General features: G+C 39.1%; 1 protein-coding gene across 4 annotated transcripts in view; it reads right to left on the minus strand.

The window, feature by feature from the left end:
• rnf111 (ring finger protein 111) overlaps window positions 1–27370 on the minus strand; it is a 127205-nt gene that overhangs the window by 89987 nt on the left and 9848 nt on the right. For all 4 annotated transcript variants that reach the window (XM_039773734.1, XM_039773732.1, XM_039773733.1 and 1 more), the window contains exon 2: window positions 949–1855. In XM_039773734.1, the coding sequence (XP_039629668.1) occupies window positions 949–1783 (835 nt within the window). In that variant the 5' untranslated portion in view covers window positions 1784–1855. The remainder of the gene's footprint in view (window positions 1–948; window positions 1856–27370) is intronic.

Genomic DNA, 27370 nt, shown 5'->3' on the forward strand with positions numbered 1-27370 from the left:
ACCATAATTATATATACAAGAAGAGAGAAATGTAATTGTCAGTCAGTCAGTCATTGTCCAACCCGCTATACCATAACACAGGGTCACAGGGGTCTGCTGGAGCCAATTCCTGCCAGCACAGGGCGCAAGGCAGGAACAAATCCTGGGCAGGGCGCTAGCCCATTGCAGGGTGCACGCACACACACAAAGCACACACTAGGGACAATTTAGGATCACCAATGCACCTAACCTGCATGTCTTAGGACCATGGGAGGAAACCTACACAGGGAGGACCCGGGAAGCAAACCCAGGTCTCCTCACTGTAAGGCAGCAGTGCTACCACTGCACCACCATGCTGCCCGAAATGTAATTGTCCCTGCAGGAAACCTGACTTTTTACTGAAGCTCTTCAAAAAAATAGATATAGAAAACAAGTTCAGAAACAAAAAGAAAAGCACTGAAGTCTGACAAATCAGAGTATTTGATAGTGATAATGGAATACCCAACCATCTGTGTGCTCACAAATCATTCTCTTTTTCCACTGAAACATATTTTTCAGTGGGATTAAATGTCAAGCAAGGACCAAAACTGTATACGATACATTACATACTGTAAAAGGGTACATTTTGTTTTGAATTAAACAAAATATACAAACAAACAAAGCAGTTATGTCAAAAAACACTACTAACTTCTAGCCATCAGTGTATTGTTCCATTGGTTTCGTTGCATGAATGGTTCTGTATGAAACTTGAATTGTATATTAAATTCACTTTCTTATCTCTTTTCCCAAGAAAGGTATTATAGAATAGAGGACTAACTCCTTCCCCAAAATTACATTTTATCATGTCACCTGTTCAGTTCATATAGCGCCTCAGACTCAAGTACAGCCTTGCCTAGATTGCTAGGAAAAGTACGGGTGACTAACTGATGGGACAGTAAGTATCAACTGAGTGAACATATTGACTTGTACCTGTGGTGACAGCGGTGATGCTCGGCTGGCTACTGCTGCTCACATCTACATACATCTCCTCTTCACCTTCACTTGAGGACGTGGATGAAGAATCACTGGTGAGTTCATTCTCACTTGAACTGCTTGTGCTTTGCAGCAGTGCATACTTCCGTCTGGCGAACACCTCCCGTTTCTTACGCTGCAGCATCAGCCGCTCCTTTTGTTTTTGAGTCCGCTGAGTGGAGCCTGCAGCTTTTATAAAACGCTTGCCATTTAGAGATTGCCGGTCATGAAGGCAAGGACGCTTCATCAAAACAGCGTCAGTGTCCAGCCGGGGCCACTTGTGTGGCCTGCTTCCTTGTGTCCGCCCTGCGCTGCCCAATTTGGGAGCCACAACAGCAGCCTTGTCCGAATCCTCCTCATCCTCAGAGGAAATGGTCTCAGAGTCCCCAAAGTGATGGCTGGAAGAGGGGGACGAAATGCAATCACTAAGGGATGACTCATTATCCTCCTCACTCTGTCCATCAAGTCCACTTCTGTCATGTGGGGCAAAGGCTCCATTCTGAATGTCCTTCAGGCTGCACGACTGAGTTTCTGAAGGGCCAGCCTGCTGGCTCTTGCGTTTCTTTCGTGCAGAAATGGCTTTGTCCTGCTCCCGACGACCGCCATTGATGTCCCGTATCTGCCGTTGGCCAGTTTCTGCACACAGAGGTGAAAACTCGCTTCCCACTTTGGTGCCAATCATTTCCACTTCGGCTGGGAAATTCTTGGCTGCCTCCATGGGATCGGGGTTTGCCAGAGCTCCCTTCAGGGTCTCATGTCTACGGGACGCATCAGATGAGATCTCACTCTTCATAGCGGCTCCTGCAGGGTTCTAGGAATGCGTCTACATTCAGAAATCCATTAAGGGCTGGGCTTTGTCTGGATTCTAGAAAGAAAAGAGAACAGATTATATTTTTTAATAAACTTTTAATATTATAAAACCTGATTAATTCAACTTAGGGAGGCAGATGGCAGGAACCAATCTTAACAAAATATTCCATACAAAACAGCTCTAGAATCAGACAGCAGGCTTATGGTGGCCTCCTACAAACTCTGTAAAGACAGTTAGTGGGCCATAAATGTCCTTATATTTTCACCTAGGCCAATGTGACATAAATATGAAATTCAAATTAACACAATTTAGCTTTTGGAACATTCCATCTGCTTCACATGGGTATAAATTAAAAAAAATCAACTGTGAGCTGCCAGTAGTAGTTTAGTTTCACTTTCCCATCCAATACTCAAGCTACCCTTTCTCCAATATTCCTCCTCTTGTATTTTCAATAAACCAATGAAAAACATGTTAAATATTTGAATAAATACACCTTGCTGTGTGTCATATTTTTTGCTTCACTACAATATTCACAACGTCACAGAGCCAGACATACGAAAGTCATAACAGCTGGGCGAAAAATGAAAAACACAACAGAAGTAGTAGAAGGAGAAGGATATGAAGTGCACTGTTAAACAGAAAGGCAAAGAGAGGAGCACTATACAAGCCACATAGCACAACATCCTCAAGTCTGCTTAACCCAATGTTGGGTTGCAGAGGGATAAAGACTATCCTGGTAATACTGAGCATTAGAAAAGAACCAACCTTAGATTAGATGCCACACAGTTGTAGGACCCTCTTCAACATCCTAGACATTTCTTAAGATGTCACAGAAAAATCAGAGGACCCCAAAACCATGTATATGAGATATCTGGTACAAAGAAAAAAAGAATCCCCCTCCACCCCCACCCCAATCAGAAGTGAGGGAGGTGGCATTTTCCCCTCATGGTTCAAGTGCTTTCAATGACAGGTTTACATGTCCTTCTATCACATTCAAATGTATTTGCTACCACATTCCAAAGAAATGTAGCCATGTTGATCTTTGACACTAAACTGCACCCGGTATGTCTGCATGCGAATGGGCTCAATGATCTCACCCAGTGTTGTTCTTTCTGTCAAACCCTGTCTCCATTCTGCAAGAAGCTGTTTCAGAATATGAATGGATGTAATACAAGATGTATTCTGTTTCCCTTCTCTGTATCCTCATGTGGCACCTGGTGCCACTATGCTACTGCCAAGTTGTATGCCTACCTATGGAAAAGTCATCTCAGATAACAGAGTACTGGAATCAATGGGTATATGGGTTCTTTCATCAGATTGGCCAGCCCAGCATTGACCCAGCTGTACAATGGCCAATAGGGGGAAGGCAGTGAGTTGGACGCGGCCTCCAGGGTACTCAAGTATAATGCCATATGTAGAATTTATACTAAAAAATGGTGTGTGGAAATGTGTCTATGCACAAAAAAATCCAGATGCATGAATCTGCATATGCCAAGTTCTACGCACTTCCCCTTTGGGCAATTGTGGGGTGGCAGTGTGTAGGCGATGGTCTCATGTATAACGATATGCTTAGAATTCACACTAAAACATGGCATACAGACAAAAGTGGACAAAAAAATCCAGAAGCATAAATCTGTGCATACGCCAAGTTCCATGCACTTCCCCTTTACAAATCCCAATAAACATAAAATTTAATACACCTGCGCACGCGCCTAAAGCCTCATCCCAACTCCTCTCAGAATTTTGCTTATTTTAATATGCAAATCAACATAAATAATACCTTCCAGTCATTGTTTGCTTAAAAAACAATGGAAAAGGCACATGAAAAAAAGAAGAATTTCAGCAAATGCGAAGTGGACACAAGGAAAAACATACTACAGTGGAACCTGGGTTCACGAACGTCTCGGTACACGTACAACTCGGTTTAGGAGCAAAAAGTTTGCCAAACTTTTGCCTCTGTTCATGAACAAGCCAGTTTCCCTTTCGGTTTGTGTGTGTCAATGATTTCCGCACGTGTTGCATTGTTCTCGGTCAGACGTGCGTACTTGCACATGCATGTGTGCTTTCGCTGTGAACTCTTTGTGCTCTATTCCATTTCCCTTTCGGGTCGTACGCGACGATTACTGTATTTAAGCACATGTTGAGCCGCTCCCTGTTCATTGTTCTCAGTCAGACGTGTGTGATTTACCTGTGATCTCTTTGTGCTCTACAGTATTTCGTGTGCTTTTGCAGTTAACCATGGCTTCTAAGCACTGTAACCTCCTCTCCACCCAGTTCCTCCTCACTTTAAGCCAGAAATCGACTCATGCAAGGTTAGTTTTTTTGGTGGTTTCTGATTAGTTTTTGTATTACAAATTTTTCAAATGTAAATTTTTCAGTTCATAGCGTGAATTGTTGCAATGTTACTTTTCTTGGTTGTTTATTAAGTTACGGATTTTTAAAATGTTCAATTTTTTTCCCTGTGCTTAAAACTCATTTTAAAAAAAAGTGTTTACAGTGATCGGGTTGTAAGGCTATTAGCGTGAACTCCTGCAATGTTACTTTCTTGGTTGCTTGTGGTTGGTTTTAAAATAAAGTTTGGATTTGTTCAAATGCAGTGAGCCCTAACAGGGAGTTTGGCCAGCACCCGGGGGCAGTAAGTAGTGTTCACTCCCACTGAGTGTTAGTGACGAGCGGGAGTGACCAAAAGGAGTCTGGGACTTGGGAACTGAAAGCCCCAGCATCAGCGCTCTGGTCGCAGGTGAGCCCAAGTCATGGTCTGGTGGAGCCCACTGGAGCCAGGAATCGGAAAGGTGAACAGACCAGCAGAAGGCAGAGAAGGTCAGCTGCATAGCCTGGATGGGAGAAGCGGGAGAGTCAGCAGTAGAAAGAAGGCACCGGGCTTTGTTTGTAAGAGGACTGCTTCCAGCCATTGTTTTAACCCCGTTTTTAACTGGAACTACTTAATAGAGTTTAACCTCCACATTTTTCACTTGTTTTTAATGGATTATGTATTTATTGAACTTTATGCACTGCATTTGTTTTTGAATACTTTGTTTTTGGTTTGGATTTAAATAATACTCTTGCACTTTTTTGCACCATCCCCTTCGTTGTTGAGGTCTTCATTGTCCAGCTCATCCAGTTACATTACCGATGGTGTCGGGTTCAAGAGCTCCCAAAATAGAGATGGGAGCCCGGAGCGGAACCCGCATCGTCACAGGTACATTTGAAAAAACAAAAATCATAGATGTGAATCTAAAAAAGAAATGCAGACCACAAAAACACTAGCACTGCTTTGACGTTGGGTGCCGTCACTTTGCAAAACCAAGCAAAATAGTGCGTACGCAAGGGGGGAACCCTGCTGTGAAAATGTGCATGGCTTTACTGCAAGTTTAGTTTTTACACATCTCAAAGAGAGCGTGGAAATGGGCGTATGCAACATTTTTGGGTGCATGTGCCATTCATAGATAAGGCCTCAGGACTCTGACCGAGTCTGGCTTGTCTGACTTCTTTTCTATAATCTGGCTCTACAGTTATCTGTTAGACAGATATAGTGTTGTTTTTGATTTATGTTAATAATTTCTAATTTGTTTTTGATGTATTTTAACAAATATATATCCTTATATGTGATAGTGCCATAATTTAGTGAGTGGTATAATCTATTCTTCCATTTTGCCTTGAAAGTTGTCATGGTGTACTGCACCTGCATTGGTAAGGAACAAAGAACAAAGCAGTTTGTAGTATTGTATTACGTGCCTGAGGTGGCCACGATAGATTGGCCATCTAGCTCTGTGAAGAAGATTACATGTGTTCTGCTTTGTGTGTTGTATTTAATCAATTTCTCTAACATCCAAACCTATCTACAACACCCAACCTACCTAGAATGGGGTCTTTCTCAGAGTTGCATTTCCCAAGATTTCTTCCAATTTTTTTTTCCCCTACATGTTTTTGGGAGGTTTTTTTCTTGTCTTCTTAGAGAGTTAAGGCTGAGGCTGTCAAAATACAGTGCCTGTTAAAGCCCATGGAAGCATTCCTTGTGCAATTTTGAGCTAAACAAGTAATACATTGTTGTTGATAAACTATTAGGTAATTAAACAGAACCCTAAATGAAATGCAGATTCAGATATGCAGCCCCCTTATCCATAATCAGCTTTGAGCACTCTGTTCACATTGAAATGTTCATCCAGCTCTGACAATTACTTCTAAACCCCTTTTGGTCAGAATCTCAACCGAAAATATTCCTTCATTCCTACTTTTCAGATTGAGGGCAATATAAGTGATTATATGATTATATATGAACTTGCCTTTCCTGTTCAAAATATGACACATAACTATTGACTATTCAACTTTGTCAATAGAGGTTAGGTAAAAAATTAACACAATAGAGTCATGCAATATGTTATATAGTGATATGCAGTTAAAACAGTTGACGGGAGAGCTTGAAGTCTGATTTATACTTTAGAATTTGCAATTATATTTAATCAAACAGAAAGATATGAACCCAGGAACCTCAGCTGAAATTTAATCTCATATTCAGTTTCCCTTAGACTCTTCTTTGCTTCTGTCTTGATTGGCTAATGTTCATCTCCACCTGAGCTGCAACAAATCTCTGTGAGAAAAAGCAAAGAAGGCTAATGATTTTAAATTAAGTAAGAGAATGTGAGGCACCATGGGATCCTCCCCCATGATTAATTAACAAGGAATTTTCTATTGATATATTACACAAGCTCAAAACATTTGAGCTACGTATGAAAGTTTAATAATTTATTGAGAAAATAGCAGTTAATGGTCTACATGTACCTCAAGGTAAGATATGTGCCTAACCCAATAAATACTAAAGGTACATCTGTGCATATTCAAGCAATATTTTAAATGGGAAACATAGTAATGCTTGTCATTGGTTAAATTTTAAGTCAAGGGACGTTATACTCAAACCTTACAATGCACTATTGAGACCACATCTGGAGTATTGTGTGCAGTTCTGGTCAACACGATACAAGAAAGACATAGCAGCACTTGAAGCTGGGCAGAAGTGAGCTACCACATACACCCCATGACTTAAGGATATGTCCTATTCTGACAGACTCACAAAAATTAAAACAGCTTAGTCTCGAGCAGAGGAGACTGTGTGGGGACCTCATCCAGATATTTAAAAACCTCAAAGGCATTGATCAAGTAGAGCAAAGACATTCTTTCAGCTTAAGGGTGAATCATGTACTCGAGGACATCAGTGGAAATTAAGGGGTAGTGACATTTAAAACTGAAGCCAGAAAGCACCTGCTATGCAAAGAGTTGTGGTACTCCAGAATACATTACCAAGATAAGTAGTTGAAGAAGAAACCTTGACAACTTTTAAGAAGAATATGGATGGCATAGTGGGACAGCTTAGCTATTAGCAAAACAGACTGACTTGATGGACTGAATGGTCCCCTCTCATTTGTCAGATTTCTTATGTTCTTATGACAGCTTTACAACATATATAACAGCACATCGCACAGGTCCTTCTCAACCATAAGGGTCAGATTATGTGCCAATATATGTGTTATGAACTTTAACTCAATATTCCCAATCTTTATGTGGTGTGGGCCGAGTCACTTGAAATCATCATCTACTATTAATAATAGTGAGATGGATAAACATCCTCAACATTAGTCTCAACTGTCACTCAGGCAATGGTATAGACAGGTCTTGTGCAAGACCTGACTGAGGTTTACTTGGGCTGTAAAAGTGCCAACAGCATTAGTGCCAAGAGTTACTCATGCCATAATATAAGCATGTCTTGTGCAAGCATCAGGTCGTAGTGTTACCCGGGCAAAGGTGTAGATGCATCTTCTCCTAGCCGAATAATGGTGTCTCGTAAGAAACGCCTCTCATCAGCATTGAAGATGAGATGACTCTGTCTTCAGGCAGTGAAATTGAAACAGTCAGTTAAACTGAAAGCAATTTTGGGATTCTGAAAGTGACTTTCACGTCACTTATACTGTTCTTATTATAATACATTAAAATTATTTGTATCATTATACTTTCTACACTTCTGACTTCATATGTTTACTGTTTTGCATGTTTTACAATAGAAAGATGAGATTTAATAAAAAATGTATATTTCAATACAAAAAATGCAATGCTTTTTACATGTATTTTTGAGAAAAAAAACTTGCTACAGAGGCTAAGCAGAAGGTTTCTCTGATTTGGTGTAACAGATACAGTTATGTTTTTTACTGTAAAAGATGTGTTAAATAAATATTGACTTAATGACTGATTGACAAACAGATCAATTAAACCACAATTTGATTACTACCTGCTGTTGGAAACACCTTTGGCATTTCTGTGGTGACATCAGGGGGCCTGCTGCTAAAAACCTACGAAGATACACTATATTCGAGTATAGTCTCATACACCGAATTCCATTATATCAAACCACTGGCTCTTGAAGCTAGAGCTTAATGACATCAAGACCATGTGCTTAATGTAAATTAATAACTGGCTGCAAAAATGTCATTAACTCTCTGAAAAGGTTAAATAGAAAAATCAAATAAAGAAATTTATAAAAATAATTCCACTGCTCTATCCTTATTCTGAGGAATTGAAAAAAGCCTTGTTCTACTGCACAGGCAAAGGGGTGTCTAAAACACACCTTTTCCTGAAAACACTGGTTTCCTGCATATAACAGTTTGATTTCCTGTCACTTAAGAGCTGCAAAGATAATAAAGACTGCTAAACTGTCAAAAATGCATCATAAACTGGTTTAACTGATGCACGTGTTATGACTTTCAATAAAATTTAAGTGTATACAGAAAGAGAGCTTTATCAGTGAGTGTTATATAGAATCTTTCACAGATTATACTTGGCAGTTAGTATTATATACAAATCAAACTTCATTTTACAAACTGACTTTCTGGTGAACAGCAGTAGAAAGTGCTAATCACTGTAGAAGCTAAAACACTAGGGTAGAAACCCACAAGGTTGCAAGATCCATCCTTGCCTTCTAGATTGGTTGTGTTTAGAAATGTAAACATCTTGTAAGTTTCTTGGGATGATGGTTGCACAATGGCTATAGCTATGGTGACACAGCTCTAGAGTCTTGCATTTAAACAATGGTCTAAGTTTGTTCACCATGTGTGGATTTACTCTAAATGACAAAAAGAAATGCATTTTCAGTTAGATGGTGATTCTAAAATGGCCATGTATGTATGAGTGGATCCTGTGCTGAACAGGTGCCCCATCAAGAATTGGATCCTTCCTAAGCAGCTTTGCTGTATGGTTAAAGTTGTCATATTTACTGCATATATGCAACTTGTATACATTTTTCTAATGAAATAAAGAGTTTTTCAACTTTTTGTAAAGCTTATAAATTGTATTAGAGACTAGCCGACAGCCGCCATAGCATACGGCGGTGTAAGAATAGGAACGGAAAACGGTGAGAAAGAAATTCAGAAATCGAGAAGTAATACTGTAAATACTTCTTGAAAGACGCAGTGTGCATATAGAATTTCCGGTCAAGCAGGATTACATGTGAAAGTTATAAATAAATCAGGCTTTCCAAATTTACGTACTATGGCCATGGCATCCTGATAGTTTTGTTGCATGTATCTTGGACTTCCAGGAAATGTGGACGGTAATATGATCATTTTGCCTACACGAACGTTGTTACTTTCAGCGTTTGCTTGCAGTGCGTCCGATAGTTCAACGCGCAGATCTTGTTGATGTAATCTGAGACAGTTGAGACGTGCGCCTTCTGTTTTAACATATGCATCTACAACGTACTGTTGGAATAGTTTGCCGCTGGAGTGCAAAGTACTTTCAGTATTCCTCATTGCTCATGAATAGGATCGCAATTCATATTGAGCACAAAAATCTGGTTTACAGAAGGTGCCTATGGGGATAGATGCAAATGTCCCTTTCGGCAGGCATTTCGCCATCTTCTCCAACGAAAATCACTGCAACATCGGTGTGACATGTCAGAGCACTGTATCGTCGTAAATCCTGCCTAGGGGTTTCCTTAAAAACCATTCGTACAGATGCTGTTGGATTGTACTGCGCGATTTCATACGTGTGTTTGTATGATTCAGCAAAGGGGTTGATGGTTCTGAGCATGGAATCTAACTGGAGAAGTACATTTTCGCTGTATGCAGAATTTGCTTTATTTTGTAAGCATACTTTAGTAGCTGCGTCAAAAACATACAACTGTCCATATCCTGAAGAGGTAGCAGTGCTAGCGTATAGTGGAGAGATTTGGTGATAAATTTGCCAGTGTATTTTAAAAGAGTATAGCCGACCCGCGGCGTGGCATACGCCGCATAATTATTCATGGATGGGTGAATACTTCCCGAAAGACACAGTTCAGCAATCCCCTATTCAGCATCGCAATAGGGCGGCGGCCATCACTCCGGGTTCAGCGTCGGTTTAACAAATAAAAAAAAAGAAGGGGCACAGAAACAACAGGGAGAACAGAAGCTTGCGGGGACAAACAAAGACGGCAGCAATGAGAGAGACCTGTTAGCAAAGCAAAGCAGCCGGAACCGAAAAGAACAATGAAAAGTCAATGTGGCTCAGAGGTGCATGTGGACTGTAGCAGAGACCAAAGCGACTGAGGCTGTGTTTGGTGAGGTGTTGGGAGCAGGCACATGAGCAGGCAGTGCGCATGCCTCGAGGGTGGGCGCGAAAGGAGGGTTAGAGTTGGCGGGCGGGGCTATATTTTTATATATATATATATATATATATGCTACAAATCAAGAGATTGGCCAAGCTATAATATTCACTTATATACATTTCCATGTACAGTTAGATGGCACATTGTCACAGTGGTTAGTGGTGCTGACCTCCCTGCAAATATGAATTAAAATTTGGCAAACATGTTACTAACTGTGTGTGTGTGTGTGTTCAGCCTATCCAAGTTTGGCCAAAATCTAGGTGATCCACTTAGACCTCAGTGTTAATGTTTGCAGTGCTCCATAGAGTGCAAATGTCTGTGTTTGTGCCACTTGGTATGGGATTCGTAAAAGCAGTGCTAATGTTTGGATGCTCCATCTAATGGAATAACAAATGCAATGCATTTTATTATAAAAAAATGTTTGTTATGCGACATCGTTTGGAATAATAGAGAGCTAGCAACTGGACAGGCAAAGAGACACTTAATCCTTTTACTAAGATGGATTATAACTGTAAGTATTAACGATACATGAAAGCCACTGCTTGAGACACACAAAGCATCATAACTAAGAAATACATTTGCCATCAATAGACACAATACACACACATTTACATAAGTTGAAACTGGTTAAGAGAAGGGGCTTCAAAGAACTGTCTGGCCAGATCAGTTTTCTCTTAACTGAAAGAATGATCTTTCACTTTTAACTGCTAACAACTATCCTCCTTCTGTCAGGTTTAGAAGACTGCTCTAAAGTCAAGACAAAGGGATGCTGCTATCTGAGCACATCAATGATGCAATTTTTAATTTCGTCCCAGATGTTCACTCACTTCAAAATGGATGCACCTTAAGCCTCATGAATTATGAATGCCACCATCTGTTAGTGTGATTGTCTTTTCAGTCATCCTTAAATCAGTGGAATTAGCAGGGACTCCTCAGGCACTTCATCCACAATGAAATGTTTTGTTAGAGCAGTGCAATGCATGCATGTGGCCCCCAGAATATCATATTGCTAGGATTCAGAGCATCCATTTAGCTGTGCCTTTTAGCATACTGGAATGTATCAGCTGGCTAACACTGAGTCACCAACATTATCTGATTTCTCCTCTCCCTGCTCACCAATGGGACTGAGGCATATATGATGGTACTCGTTTTGTATGGTTGCTCTTATAGCTGAAGATACCACGGTAACAGTCCTGTGCTTCTAACACATTACCCTGGAAACTGAAACCTGGGTATTGTTCGCATTTCTAGAAGGTTTTTGTGAGATTTGACAATGGGTAGGAGTACTGTCATGTGTCCAGAGTAAAATGAAATTCTTACATCCATATTTGAACGCTGCCTATCATAAGAATGTAGTGAATTAAAGATTACCACAAATACCACTATGAGTCTATCAGTTTCATAATGCATTATTGACCCTAAGCGCAATCAATATATTTTAAATTATACAACCTGAAATGGGATACAAGCTTAAAAATAAATAAATAAATAAATAAAAGAGGAGTAGTTTTTTCATAAAAGTCCCTACTGGATCTATCAATGTTACACATCACCCGTCTCTGTTCAGAAATTCAATCAGAGAAACATCTCTTCTCAGCTCATCCACCTGGAGACAGGCATAGCAGGGCTCAAACTCAAGACCTCTGGATTAAGGAGCAGCCACTATGCTACTGTAAAAAAAAATTATATTTTAATGCCACCTGATAAGGTATTACAGGTTTGCAGCCAGCCTCTCCATGTGAGGAACTGAGAGAGTCGGGTTGATCAATTTCTTGCCAGTGACAGCACGGACTGGCACCAAACGGCTAAGAAGCTGGGCTGTAAAGCAGAAGGGCACAGGTTCAATCCACACTTTAAATGAATCATTATAGTAATTAAATATATGTGTAATAGTAAGCTTGAGTTCTGAACATATGGGGATGAGGTTTGCTCCAGAAGAGCAGTACAATAAAAGCCATTCCTCCATCCATCATGTAGAGAAAAGCCAAGCCAAATTACACCTTTTATTGGCTAACTAAAAAGATTACAATATGCAAGCTTTTGAGGCAACTCAGGCCCCTTCTTCAGGCAACATGTAATTGAGGCCTGAGTTGCCTAGAAAACTTGCATATTGCAATCTTTAGTTAGACAATAAAAGGTGTCATTTTGCTTGGCTTTTCTCTACATTTATAATGGCTAACACGGTACAACACCCTAATACACCATCCATCATCAAATCCACCTTACCTACTTAAAAGTCACAGGTCCCAAAACTTATAATGGCTTGAACAGACAGAAGGCAGGAAGCAATTTCAACACAGGTTACACTCATGTAAACAACCACAATCAGTTTGGAGCCACCAAATAACCAAATAGGAATGTCTTTGAAATGAGTAAGGAAAGAAGATCACCAAGAACAAAAACCAACATTGACAGATGGAGAATATAGAGTCATTATTGTTATGTGCACCAAGTATGTGCTAATCAACATGCTGCTACTCTCCAGCCCCATAGAGAATATGTAATTTCAAAACTTAATGTGTACATTTCACACAGGAAGAGCATGACCTGGGACCTGAAACCAGGACTCTGTGCACTGCGAGTCTAATCTCGGTACCGTCATATTAAGGAAAGAGAAACCTACTTTAGTTTGCAGAGGATTGTAGAGGGTGCAAACAAGTGTAAATTGCCGTCAAAAAAATCCTGAAATTCTACAGTATAAAAACTAAAAGCACAGTTTCTGATAGTGTTTTGTTAACTCAGGCAATGTCTTGTTCACTACAACTTCTCCAATATTAAAAACAGTTAAACTTTACAAAAATGTTTAGAGCTACTAAAAGTGAAGAATCTTTAAGATTTTGATAGACATAAGAACAAACAAAACCAGTACTAATTTAATTTGGCCACTTTATTTAGTATTTTCCGATCCAGTATCAGTCTCTTTAAACATTAGAATAATCTAGAAGAGAACACTCCATTCAACCCAACAAAGCTCTCCAGTCCAATCCACTTAATTCTACCAAAGTAACATCAAGTTTAGTTTTGAAAGTCTCCAAAACTCTACTGTCTACCACACTACTTTGTGACTTATTCCATGTGTCTATGATTCTGTGTACAAAGACCAAACCTCCTAATGTCTGTGTTTAATTTATCCTTAAGTTTCCAACTGTGTCCCCATGTTCTTGATGCACTCATTTTAAATTAACAGTCTAATTCCCTTTATAGTTTTAAACACTTCATTCAAGTCTCCTCTTAATCTACTTTTGCTTAAACTGTAAAGGCCCAGCTCTTTTAAATCTTTCCTCATATCTCATCTCCTGTAGCCCTGAAATCAGCCTAGTCACTCTCCTCTGGACGTTTTCTAGCACTACTATTGTCATTTTTTGTAGCCTGGAGACAAAAACTGTACATAGAACTCCAGATGAGCCCTCACCAGCACGTTAGAAAGCTTCATCATAACCTCCTGTGACTTGTACTCCACACATCCAGGCGCTATATAACCGGACACTCTGTTAACCTTCTCAATGATTTCTGAACACCATCTGGCAGTTGATAGTTTCAAGTCCACAACAGCATCTAAATCCTTCGCATAAGGTGTACTTTCGATTTTCAGACCTCTTATTGTGCTTTCAAACCTAACATTTTTACTTCCTATATGTAACACTTTACGTTTACTTAGATTCAATTTTATCTGCCACAAATCTGCCCAAGCCTGTATGCTGTCCAAGTCCACCTATAAAAATTCAGACCTAACCACCTTGTTATTTATACAGGTACTCTTATTCAACTCATTTACTGTATATATATATATATATATATATTAAAAATATCAATGGCAGTGAAACACCACTCTTAACATCAGCCAATTCGGACAAGGTTCCTCTTACCATGACCCTTTTCTCCTGTGTTTCAGCAATATTCTGTACACAATCTACATACCGCGCCATAATCTTCTACGTCTTTGACTTTGGTGTCCAACCTCTCATGTGGCCAACTTTATTGAAAGTCAAGACTTGTATGAAAGTCAAGATAAAGAATATAATATGCACTATTGTGGTCATACCCTTTTCGTAACATAATTCCAACATGTTGGTAAAACACAACCCACCCTCATCTGTACCCATGCTGACTGTTCAGTAAAACTCCTGTTCTAGTCATGTGTTGCTCAATCTTTCTTTAATAATTCCTTCCATTAATTTACCCATGATGCATGCATGCTAAGCTTACCGGCCTATAGTTTCTTGGATCTGCCTGGTCACTCTTTTTGATAATATGGGATAATATTTGCCATTTTTCAGAATGTCCCCCGTGTACAATGACTCCTTAAAATGAATCTGAAAGATGTTATATACATACTCGCTAACTTCCTTAAGAACTCGAGACAAATGCCTGACCCAGTTTTGCACACATCTACACAACACCCTCTTGTTTTTGGGCTCTTCGGTAGTGAATAAGTGTTCTACATATGATTGTGCATTTTGGGGTAGTACTCAATAGAGAAAGACACCATATAAAACTAAATTATGGTCAATTCAGTTCTCACCACTGATCCCACCAAGAGGGTTGCATTCTTTATTAATATGCTGTACATAACCTACTTTTAGTAGATTCACTGGTATGGCTGTCAAGGGCTATGGTAATCATGATGACCATCTATATTACACAAACCCTTTTTCTTTATCCTTGTCTATTTCCTGCACTAGCATATGGACTTTGTAATGAACCGTCAAACTGGGTGGTGGTACTCTTTGGAGTATCACAGAGTGCCCATCACAATCACTGACATTCAACAGAATGGCTTTGACACTGAAGAGGAGAAAGAAAAAAAAATAAATCGCTAAGGGCCTCACCACTTTCCATGTTGCATCCTCACATGGAGAGTCTGGCCACATACCTGCATCCTCCGAGTCAGTTAGCAACAGTTTATCCAGTTGAACTACAAGAGAACTCCCCTCATCCAAGTGAGCAAGCAGGCTTCAGAGTACCACTGCCAACTGCAGGGATATCGTATGATGTAATAGTGGTAAGCACGCGCGCTCTCTCCTTTCAGCCCCATTAAGTCATTTACCTCTCCGAGATGAGCCCCCTCAGAATCTCCAAGTCAGTAACAACCCTGCTTGCTTGTGTCAGAAGAGGAGTTCGCTTTTTCTGCAACTGTATAAGTTTTTGCTTACCGGCTCTAATGATCCAAGGGTGCAGCCTACCTCTCTTTGTGAGGACTTGAAACAGAAAAGCCCAGGGCCTTGAGCAGCTTCTCGTCGGTGACAACAGCACAGAATGCACAGCTAGACTATGTTTTAACTTTTTCACAAAGGGTTAGGGTAACCCAAAAGTTTACTTTTTGGGATTTGTCAAAAACAGCTCATTACTATCCTCTCTTTCATGCCATTTAGTCATACATTTTGCCTGTAATAACTGATAGTGGAGTTACCAGAGATTCATTTCCTCCTGAAATGTTGTTAAAGGAATACCCCACCCAAAAATTATAATTGACCAGTGACCCATGCTATACAATGGCAATGTGAAAAATGTCCATGGAATAACACAAATGACTATTATCCAGTTTTATGCTCAAAATGTGCAAAATGTTAACCATGTTACACATGCATGTTTAGAGACCCTCCAGAGAGGAGCACAAGTAACCTGAACAATCCCATTTCTGAACAGAGGGGGGTGCTGCCACTACCTGTATCTCTGGTTTCCTCCACAGTGTCAACTTGTCATCTGGAGACGACTCCTAGTCACACCTTCTCTGGGCACTGTAAACCTCGCCCCTTCTCCAGCCAGAGGAATATAAGCAGGGTGCCTGACTAAGGAGGTCGTCCTTTGACCTGCCGCAGATCACAGAGACGGAGAGCTCATATCCAACATCAATTCAATATTTGAAGAGCATGTTATAGTTTATTGAGTTAATAGCTTGTGTGTCCTGTGGGACTGATTTTTTCTTTGAACTTTCTATTTTGCCATTAATAGCATACAAAAGATTTTCAAAGCTACACCATTCTTCACTTCACAACAGTTACTTCTGCAAAAAGCTGCATACCTCGGACACGGAAAAAAGCACTACCATAATGCTATGCTGTTGAAAGGAACATATCCCTGTCACTCAGTGGTCAAGAGTTCTGTCTCGGCCATCACTATAAACTAAAACTACATATAAAAAAATTATTTTTTTTTGGGAAGAGTATCTTTAAGGGTTTTTTCCTTCCTCTCATCACCCAGCCATATATGATTAGAAATGGAAATTTTTATTAGCACTGTTTTGTCACCCGGAGTTAAAATCCCATCCATGTTAATTATCTGTGTGGAGTTTGCACATTTTCCCATTGTCTATGTAAAATCTTCCCCAAGTACTGCAGGTTTCCTCACATATCTGAAACACATGTATGTCTGGGTTACTGTTGATTCCAATTAGCCATGTGTGAGCTATAATAAAGATATAAAAAAAGATATAAAAAAGATGGAGATGTTCCGCTAGGAGAGATGGCACAAGAGGTTGCTAATACCTTTCAAACTGCCCAGCACCAAATGTGTTAAATGAACATTACAACAATTTTGGCAAGAACAGGTCATTCAGCCCAGTAGACTTGCCTTCACCATTCACCTATTTTTGATTTTCAAAATACCATTGAAGGTCCTCAATGTCCTACCTTAACACACCCCAATACACATGAAGACACTATGTATGATGCATTTTTCAATTTTGCATTTAGAATTTCAAGCATATATCATACATCAATTAATGGTTTATTGATAATTTATGGTTAGTATTGGAAATTAAATGTGTATACATTTCAAGTGCTTGTTCGCATTTGAGCACACTTCATTTTCATTTACAGAAGCATTTTCTGGAGATGGTTTACTTAAAAATATTTCAGTAAAAACATGTGTTTGGGCCATTGTAAGCATACAACTGGACAACCTGACACGAGGATTCTGCAGCATGACTAATGAGGTTTTTTTCTTTTTTTTTTTTTTTTTAAAAAAGTACTTTTTGATACAGTTTGCTGACATCCAGCTTTGGTCACCATAGACACCTATTATATCAAAATTTGTTATCTTAGTTCTGCATGGAAACAGAAAATTAATTTTCCTCTCAGCCATCACCGCAAACCAGATGGGGTGAGTAACAATTTATATAATATAACTTTTGGGTGGCTCATTCCTTTAAGTTTGGAGCAATATGGCACCACAGATGGTACTACTTGTGTTTCAAAGATCCAGACTCCAAAATTAGAATAGTGGCACTGGCCCAATCACTGTCTGTATGGAGCGAACACGGTCTTTACATATCTGCATGGGATTTTCCCTATCTTATTCAATTATCCCCCCGATATCCTGTAGACATTTGTGTTAGGTTTAATAATAACTCTAAGCTAGTCATGTATGAAATTGTCAGATGTCACTAGTCCCTTTGAAATGCAGCTGCCTTGTCCAGGGTTGAAGTCTGCATTAATCCTTATGCTGCTGGGACAGGCTTTCACCCCTGCCACTGTGAACTAGGATTAACTGGTTTGATAATGGGTACTCTTCCACTACATTAGAAGATGAATTATGACTATGGATGCACCCATCCTATTTGTAAGAGCCTAAATTATCAAAATAGTATCACCACAAGTTGCTTCCAATTTATAATTTAGAGAAACTTACAGGGTACTTGTCGCCACCATTACCATTAACAAGCGTATTTACTTCACCAATGGATCAAAGAACAGAAGGAAAGAGTATGTGGCAAAAGGCATCACACACTTGAAACAATGAATTCACTTACATATCCAACTCATCAAAAAGGAGAGTAGATAAATATTAATTACAACATCATTTTTCATTCACTGTCTCCCGTTCAGCATGGATTCTGTTCATTTTAGTTCACTTTGTTGTACTCAGTTCTCAGTGGAAAGGGGCAAAAAAAAAAAAAGTGGGACACCTCAGCATTATCAGTCACAACTGGGGATGCCTTAGAATCACCAATAATGTACAGTTGGAGACAATTCTTATTGCCAAGATGGATTTGCCTTACTTTTACTCATCTGTCTTCTCAACATCTCCATCTTTGCACACATCCACTAAGTGAACTTCCAAATGAAGTCTAAAATGAGCTCAAAAGACGAAAAATGCAGATTACAAGGGACATAAAGGTTATTCACAGACCCCCCCTTTATTAACAAAGAGTACCAAGATTCTACATTGCAGACTTCGTGAGTCTTCCAGTTTCTCCATTGCAGTGTCATGGGGGCCTAAATTCATTCCATTCTTGCAGTATTGGTAACCCAAGCTGGATGGAAAGTGAATCCATCAAAAGGCATACATACTCATACTGACCCATGTGAGACCATTCCATCCAGACACGAGGAGAACATACAAACTCCAGATAAAAATTGAAAGTGCAAGAATCCAGTGATTTTTAAATCAACTTATAAACTGTTTATTCCATCTCACAGGGAGCTGAAGTATCAGGCAACAACATGTACTCATAGTCACTCATATTGGGCCAATGTAGAATGGCTAATGAAATGTATGTGAATGTGAGAAGGAATTGGAGAAAGCCCACACAGAGAGGAGGTGAGTAGACCTTAATTGAAACATGACAAGCTCAACTCCATGCACAAAACAAACTACTGTGCCACTGTCCAGGGGTGCGGAAATCCAACGCTCGACTTGTCCGACACGGGTAAATTGACCGTCGGACAAGGGTGTTTTCTGGTTTCAGTTGTCCGTGGACAAGTGCAATTTTTCTGGAGAAAAAAAAGAATTAAATGTGCCGTGCAGTGCACATTTTTACCACTACTTTCAAATTTTAAACATTTGGGTATGTACTTCGTGCGGAAACAGTTTACTTAGGCATGTTCTTCATGTATCAAATTGGTATTCAATATTGTTTACAAAATGATGGCTGATTTTTCAAAGGGGAAGCACTCTTGTGATCTTACATAAGTATTTTACCCTACTATTTACACGCTTGGAGATGCGGACTTTTTTTCCATGCCAACATTACGATGTAATTTGATGATTTTTCATTATAATCGATAACTTTTATATATTAATTAAATTTATTTTTTCTACATAAAAATGCGGTCATTTCACCTACAATGCAATTGTTTTCTCCACATAAAGCTTGTTAGGCATTTGATCTTAAGAAATTTATCGTGTGACATCAATTTTGATGAGCTCTCTATAGATCGTTTTTGATTAGAGAATTTTTCATATAAAACAAGTTGGTTTCGCGCTGTCAGTTTTTTAAAAATAAAGAAAACATTCTAACGGTTTCCAAATGTTATGAAATATCAATAAAAATCTTCACTTAGACGCGATTATTTATTTATTTTTTAACATAAACAACATCGGTAATATTTACTTCTTTGGAAATGTAACCTCTTGCTGAATTTCGAATACGTCATTAGGAATTACCTGCGTAACCCATAATGCACTGCGGTAAGCACGTTGTTCTCGCTATATGCGTGTTGTTGAAACTGAAGCAAGTAGCATCGCGGATGAGAAATGGATAATTTCTTGATTAAAACTGGCACAACAGACCTTGAAAAACCTAAGGAAGCGTAGTAAGGCCACTGTGAAAAAAATACGGACACAGTGAAGACAAAAAAATGTAAATGTCGAGATTAAAGTCGATATGTTGACTTTATTCTCGTAGTTTATTTTGTCAGTTGAATGTTGCAAACTAAATTTCATCTTAAAATGAATGTTTCATTTACTAGATTTTCTCAAACCCCGTCATAAATTAATGTAGCACATTAAATGCTTTATATTAAGTGTTCCCCGACCCAGTTGTTAATCTCTGCGTGCTTCTTAAACTGACTTTCTCTTGCAGAGAGAGTCGCCGGCAGCAATCGCCGCACATTGACTTCATGATATTCCTGCTCAATGAACATTCAGAATACTAAGATAAATACTTGATATCTTTTTCACGATGAAATGCATTAAAGCATGTATTAGACATGGGTGGCGGGGGGCACGGTGGCGTGACTGTAGTGCTGCTCCCTTGCATTATGGGGTTCTCAGGGCTATGTTCAGTGTAGAGAAGTTTATGGCAGGTGTGACGAGGCTCCAAAAAAACTGGATACTGTATTTGAATGGGTATTGCACAGGTTTAACTGAAATATTGTGTAAATGTTGGGTTCGTGATCTGGAGGTCGGAGATACGAACGAAGAATTCAATGGATGTTTTTCTGAGCAGGCTTTCTTTATTGCATGCTTGCTGTGTCTATCGTACGTACTAAACACCCAGTTCCTAGCCTTTGTCTTTCTCCATATAACCAATCACCACACGATAAGCGTCTTTGTGAAATTAAAACCTAGACCTCAGTTTTCAGAACTTTAAAAACAATTTTCGTTATACATATTTAATTATGCCATCCATTCAGAGGCCTAAGCTTATAACTAGTTTTAAATTTCACAAATACGTTTATTGTGTGGTGATTGGTTATGTGCAGAAAGAAAAAGGATAGCAACTGGGGGTTTAGTACGCCAGATAGAGACATGAGTCTAAAAGTAAGAAAAAAGTTGGTTCAATTGAAAAAGCATTTTCTAAAGCTGAACGCTCGAAGGGTTGAGCGTTATGCTAGGCTGTTCAATATTGCTTCTTTAGAAGAGTTTAACCCACGACCAGCTGTGGAATTTTGGCTGTCACCTGGCAACAGGCACATCACTCATAAAAAACCTGAAAAGTCATCAGCATCCACTTCTGCAGGACCATCAATCCAGGGACCATGCAGTTCAGCTCAAGCAGAAATGAACAGCATTCAGCCCATGCTGTCTGAGATGGTAAAGATTCTTGGGGGAGAAGATGTTGCAAGACAAAAGCTGAAGAACATGGCAGAAAATGAAACAGGACAGTGTTCTGTTATGTAACTATAATATATGAAAAAAGAACTAGTGTAGCTATAATGAAGGCATTGTTTATTAGCCAGTTAAAATAAGGGAATCTTTTATATAATGTTCTAGAGCAAGGTGGCAAAATACTACTCCCTGAAAGAACTTTTTTCAGTTTTAAAATGGAAGGCAGTTTTGGTATCAATAAAAGATCAGAAAAAATAAACAATTTTTCACTTTTGTTATTTGTTTATGGGCAAGTGAATTTAACTGGCGGACAAGTGGATTTTCTAAGTTTACTTGTCCGTGGACAAGTAGAAACAAATTTGATTTTCACACCCCTGCTGTCTCACCACCATTTTTAAATCTGTCTGTAAAATGCTATTAAATGTGCTGCAGCACAACAAATGTTTAAACTGCTTTTCTGCTGTGAAAGTAACATTAAATTATAATTTGAAAAGATCCTGTGAAAATGTGAAAACAAATGTACACAAAAACAGGCCCTACAAAAGATTGCAATCCCATCGGTACTCTACTGTTCTTAAGTGCTGCCCCAATAGGCTTCAGCACCCTGCAACCCTGACTTGAAATAATTGGGTTTAAAAATCTTAACGTTATTCTCATTTGCACCATATAATTTGTGGATGGATCCAGTCCACTGAGCACTGCAAGGTTTAAAAAAAACAAAAACTCTTAAATAGAGCACCAAAGTAATGTCAACTAAATTTAGCAAATTATATCAGCCATTGCCAGCATAGATGGACAGCACAGAATGGTGACTTCATCCACATGGTGGAGGGGGAAGTTGGGAGCATCTTGAACAAGACAAAAAGTGACTGCATCTACCACAGCAGACTGTCAGATTAAAGAGCAAAGCCTCACTTAAATATGTACGACCCTGACACATGCACGACTAAAGCTGAATTATGACTGGATAAACATTCAACTGGCTGCAATACGGTTGACAAGAAACTCCAATGTTTGTGCAATGCTGTGAAAAGGAACTCCCCTCCTGACAAGCCAAGATACACCAGTCAAGAGGTGTCCAAGAGGACACCAGCAGAAGCAGTCTAGACTAGTGTTTCACAAATGGAGGGCTCACAACACTAAGCCATATTATTTGAACATTCCAGGAGCTGAAAGAGGAGTCTTGAAGGATATGGAGCTTATCCCAGCTAGCATAAGGCACAAGGCAGAAACAAACCCTTAAAGGGTGCCAGTCCATCACAGGAACACACACTAGGGCCAATTTAACTTTGCCAATTCACCTAACCCGCATGTCTTTGGACAGTGGGAGGAAACACATGCAAACATTGTGAGAACATGTGGGTTAATACCATGTCAAATCATCGCCCTTTTAGACCTCATCATCACAGATTTTAACAAAACTTGGTATGCTGATTTGGTCTTATGAGTAGCCCAAGAAACTGAATTTGCATGCGTCCTGGATCAATATTAAAGGAGATTTAGATTAACAGAGTTGAACTTATTTTATTATGATTTTGACAAGCTTTACCTCCCTAAATAAAAGTTGCACATAAATGGTTCCCATATTGTTTTAAAGCTCGTTTCCAACTCTATATTTTGTGTGAACAGTATGCTATCCCCAAAATGAAAAATTACCACATTATGAGTGCTTATAATATTAAAAATTGAATAACAAAAAAACCTGTATTTTAAAATTGGTCTTTTTTTTTTTTTTACTACAGCTAGCTTATAATGTCATGAACATCTCCAGAAAATTAGGTCTTTGGTTTTTAAGTCGTTGCTGAGGTAACATTACTTATCTGAAGTGTGCATCAAAACCACAGTTCCTTACAATGTTGTTGAATAGCAGTTAGTGATCTGTGAATGGTACAGGGTTATTAGGGTTCATGACAACTAAAACTAAAGCCAGAACTAGCAGTGAAAATATAATTTTAATTGAAATAAAAATTACAGTTAAAAATAAGAAAAGACAATAATGCCTTGAGCATGGGAAAGGTGCTAAATAAATAAATTGCTTATTATTAGAGTAACTAAAAACAAAATAGAATTAATGGTAAAATCAGATTAGTTTTAGTGTTTCTCTTCAGTTCACATTTATGATTTCTTGAGAGACACTGATCTATCAAAAAGGGCCTTGTATTAATTAAATCTATTTGAGATCATGCACTCCTTCATTGTATGTTTTCAGAAAATATAGATCAGGCCTTTCCTCATACACCTGAAAAATTAACAGAAAAATTAAACTGAAGCGAGATGGGCTCTAAGAGCACTAGTGTAGTGCTGAGGTGTCACCCATTGCACGGCTGCACTCAGGTCCTAAATTGGGATACGGAGGTGGTTCGTCGTGTGGTGGGTGCGGCAAAGAAATTCAACTTCTGATTAATGCAGGGCAGAGCTTTGGCATTGATTAGCCTCATTGGAATGAGCCTTTTTAACTGCAGCCATTTTGACATGAAATAGTATGGCAAGCACTGGTGTCACTAATGACATTAATGAAGCTTCTGTTCAATTTCAGTGTAACAAAATTAGAAGCTTAGTTAATGTCATTACTTACACCTGTCCTTGCATTTTGTGTATGTATGCTGGATGCATTATTGCTGGGTATTTGCACTTACTGTATATAACAATTTGCACAAGGACATTATTTCCTATGTTACTGCTGAGGCAAGCAACTTTCCCCTTGGGGATTAATACAGAGCCACCTATCTAGGAGTACAGAAACACAAATGTCTCATCATCATTTACTGTGCCTACCATCTGATGTGACTGTTCACCAATCAAATTATGCATGAAAGATATTATACTATTAGATCTATTATCTACTAAGTCACTGATGTTTAAGTCAGCACCTAGAGATGTGGGACACCAGGAGCTGCCTCCCTGTGCTGCATTCACAGATTCCTCACCGTGCAGGGCTGACTGCTCCAGGCCATGTTGTGAAAAATCTCACCTGCCCTGCTCCCTTGAGATCAGGACTAGAGTTTCACAAACTGTGAGTCCCTGGAGTTTGTTCTGCCAAAGAACTGCCAGAGATAGAGACCCACAGAGACTCTTCTGGGGGAAGAAGAAAAAAAGAAAGAAGAAAAAAAAAAAAAAAAAAAGGAACCTCTGCCCCACTGAGAAGGCAGTGATGACAGACAGTGGTAAAAGGGCTTTATTAATGAGAATCCACAGCAAGAAATGACACCCCCAACACACCTCTCTGAGACACATGGGGATAAGCGCACGAGCACACCTCAATAAAACTATCACAAGCAGAAGAAAAAAAATAAATAAACCAACACTCTGTCCTGTGAGGGATTAGCACTTTGCACAGGAAGGACTTTTGCCCTAGAAGAATGGAAATTATCTGCAATGAAAGACCTGAAACTAAAGTCATCTGGGGCAAAATAACACTCTAGTCTTCAGCGATGCAACTTAAGAAAAGCATACCTCCAAGAGTATTATGGGAACAACCTTCAAAGTCACACTAACGTCACTAGATGACACACAGATTGCAAAACTGGTCAGAGTAAAAAAAAAAAAACATAGGTCACAAGGACTGAAGTTGAGAAAACGTTTTTTCCACTCTTTATGAAGATTGCCCAGGTCTAGCAATCATTCAACACCACAACCTTCCCCTAGCTTGAACATTTCCAACATCACTTCAGTTAGGCCTGCTGCTTAACCTGTCTTTATCTACTTAAGAGCTTTTGCAACCTCCACATTTGAAAATGTACAGTTCGGTCCTTTCATTTTCTTAAAATGAACATCATTTCCCTAATCATTCTACTCATTTAGAGACTTCTTTCAAATAATCCTTTATTCTGTTACCATCAATCATGATGTTCCCCTCGCTATTTTTCAAGCAGTTCACACCTACTACTTCCGGTGTTTCTTTCACCATCTGCTTCACAATCCTAAAAACATTTCTCTTTCCTTCCTCATTCTACAGCTCACTTATATACTACCGTCTCTTATACTTTCACACTCCCAAATGTATTCTACCATGTTGCTTTCTTATACTTTCCTTCAATTGCACCATTTCCACTGCTTCATGTCCTGGTGGTCCCCTTGTCCAACCACAGAGTTCTTCAGTTGTTTTTAGTCCAACATCTTTTATTGCTTCCCATTTGCCACTTGGCCCTGATGATTCTGACACCTGAATCATTCTTGCTACTGGCATTTTAACAAATTCACTTCTCACAAACTCCTTGTTCAACTATATTGATTTATGTATTTTTACAATATGAGCACAATTGGGCGACTCACTCTGGCTCAAGCATTAAATCATTCATGGGGATTAAACATATTATTATGGTTGCATATGGTCTATCTATCCATTTTCTCATCCTGCTTAATCCAAAGCAGTATCATGGGGAAGCTTTTTCCAGCAAGCACAGGACAAAATGCAGTAGCATGGGGAGGGGGCAACATGCAAACCCCAGACATGGAAGACCCAGGATGTGAACCATGGTACTTGTTGCAAGACTCCAGTGCTACTACTACACCATCATACTGCCCTTGTTTTATATGGGGTCTCTGCCAACTGTATTCCACCCCAGGTGTTCTACAGGTATTAGAAAAGTCATTTCCATGTTATTACCTTCTAAACAATGGCAGTTAAAATGGCTCCATAAGGGTCATAAAATGTTTAAAACTGAACATTAAACTTTGTAGTTTATAGTCTACACTTTAAAACAGTCACATGTATCAAACTAGTGTAGTAAATGACACTTGAACAGATGATGTACTAACACATGCAAGTTGTGGAAGTTTTAATGGCTCTGTAGTAAATGTGAACTTTGTTATTAAATTTTCCAAGATTTTCTTTATTTTTCCCGCCAGCTGAATCATTATAAAACAACGTATTTTGATACTCATTTAATCAAGGTCATTTGTTCATTTGTCAACCACACATGCCAAAATATTCCCATGTCACCATCAAAGTGGGCACATTCACAGACCCCATAATGTACTTTTTACAAATGACAAAATGTTGAACCCTAACAATCTCACTCATACTGGGCCAAAAAAAAATATCCCATTATACCATTCTCCTTTACTGTATATTAGAGGACCTTCAAAGCCTCCTCAAAAATACCAAAAATATATATATATATATATTTTTTTGCTGCATTAAGTCCAAGAATCCCAAATCCAATTCAACTCCAGTGACAGACACTGCCAAGTGAGACACCACAGGATTCTCACCCACACAAATAAATAGGTTCTTAGTTACCAGCACCCTCAGGAGGCCCAGAGGCTGGAGGAGCTGTCTTGCAAAGCATGTTTGAATGCCGTTTGAATTCTGGCTAGGGTGCCTTGTTTTAGAGATCACTTGTAGTCTCCTTGATTAAGTGGTCCCAAAAATGCATCCGAAAACAACTTCAATAACCACGCCATAGACAGACTGTTGAGTTAACATGATTAACAGGGATTGCATTAACAAAGGAAACCACAAAACCCTTCATAAGGCAAAGAGATTGTGAGAATTAGGAGCAAACTACTGAGTGATTAAGATGAAAAGGAGATCCTGATGGCCTCTAGAAACTATGTAGGTATGCATGTATATCTAGATCTCTCTCTCTAATCTTATATATGAACGTCTACGCATGGAAGTGTGTGTGTCTGTTTGACTGTCCAACCTAGAAGTGAGAAGTAGAGTTGGGGTAAGGACTCCACCTCCGAGGAAACAAACTCGCTTTGCCACTAATACACAAGCAAAGGTGAGCACATCGGCAAAACGGTATCCCTTTCACTTTCCCTCCCGCAGCTAATACACTAGCCACGCAAGCATGTCAGCAAAAGAAAACCTCCAAAGAAAGACAAAATCACTTCGCCGCTAATGCACAAGCGATGCAAGCACTTCAGGGAAACGAAACCTCCTAGAAGAGAGATGCCCAGAATAGTTCATTTCAATTACCTGACATCTCTACATTTCAATATATTCTAGGACCCCAGGCTTTTTACAGAACAGACTTACACAGCTAGTATTAGATATACATATACACATGTATATACACATACTATATATATTTTTTTATAATAGAGATATATACACACACATACACATCATATACAGTATATCTTTATTGATCGATCAACAGAGAGATGATTTAGAAAGTTTTTCTGACCCCTTCACTTTCTAAATACTTTGTGCTGTA

The sequence above is a fragment of the Polypterus senegalus genome, chromosome 12 (genome assembly GCF_016835505.1).
Source record: "Polypterus senegalus isolate Bchr_013 chromosome 12, ASM1683550v1, whole genome shotgun sequence".
NCBI lineage: Eukaryota > Metazoa > Chordata > Cladistia > Polypteriformes > Polypteridae > Polypterus > Polypterus senegalus.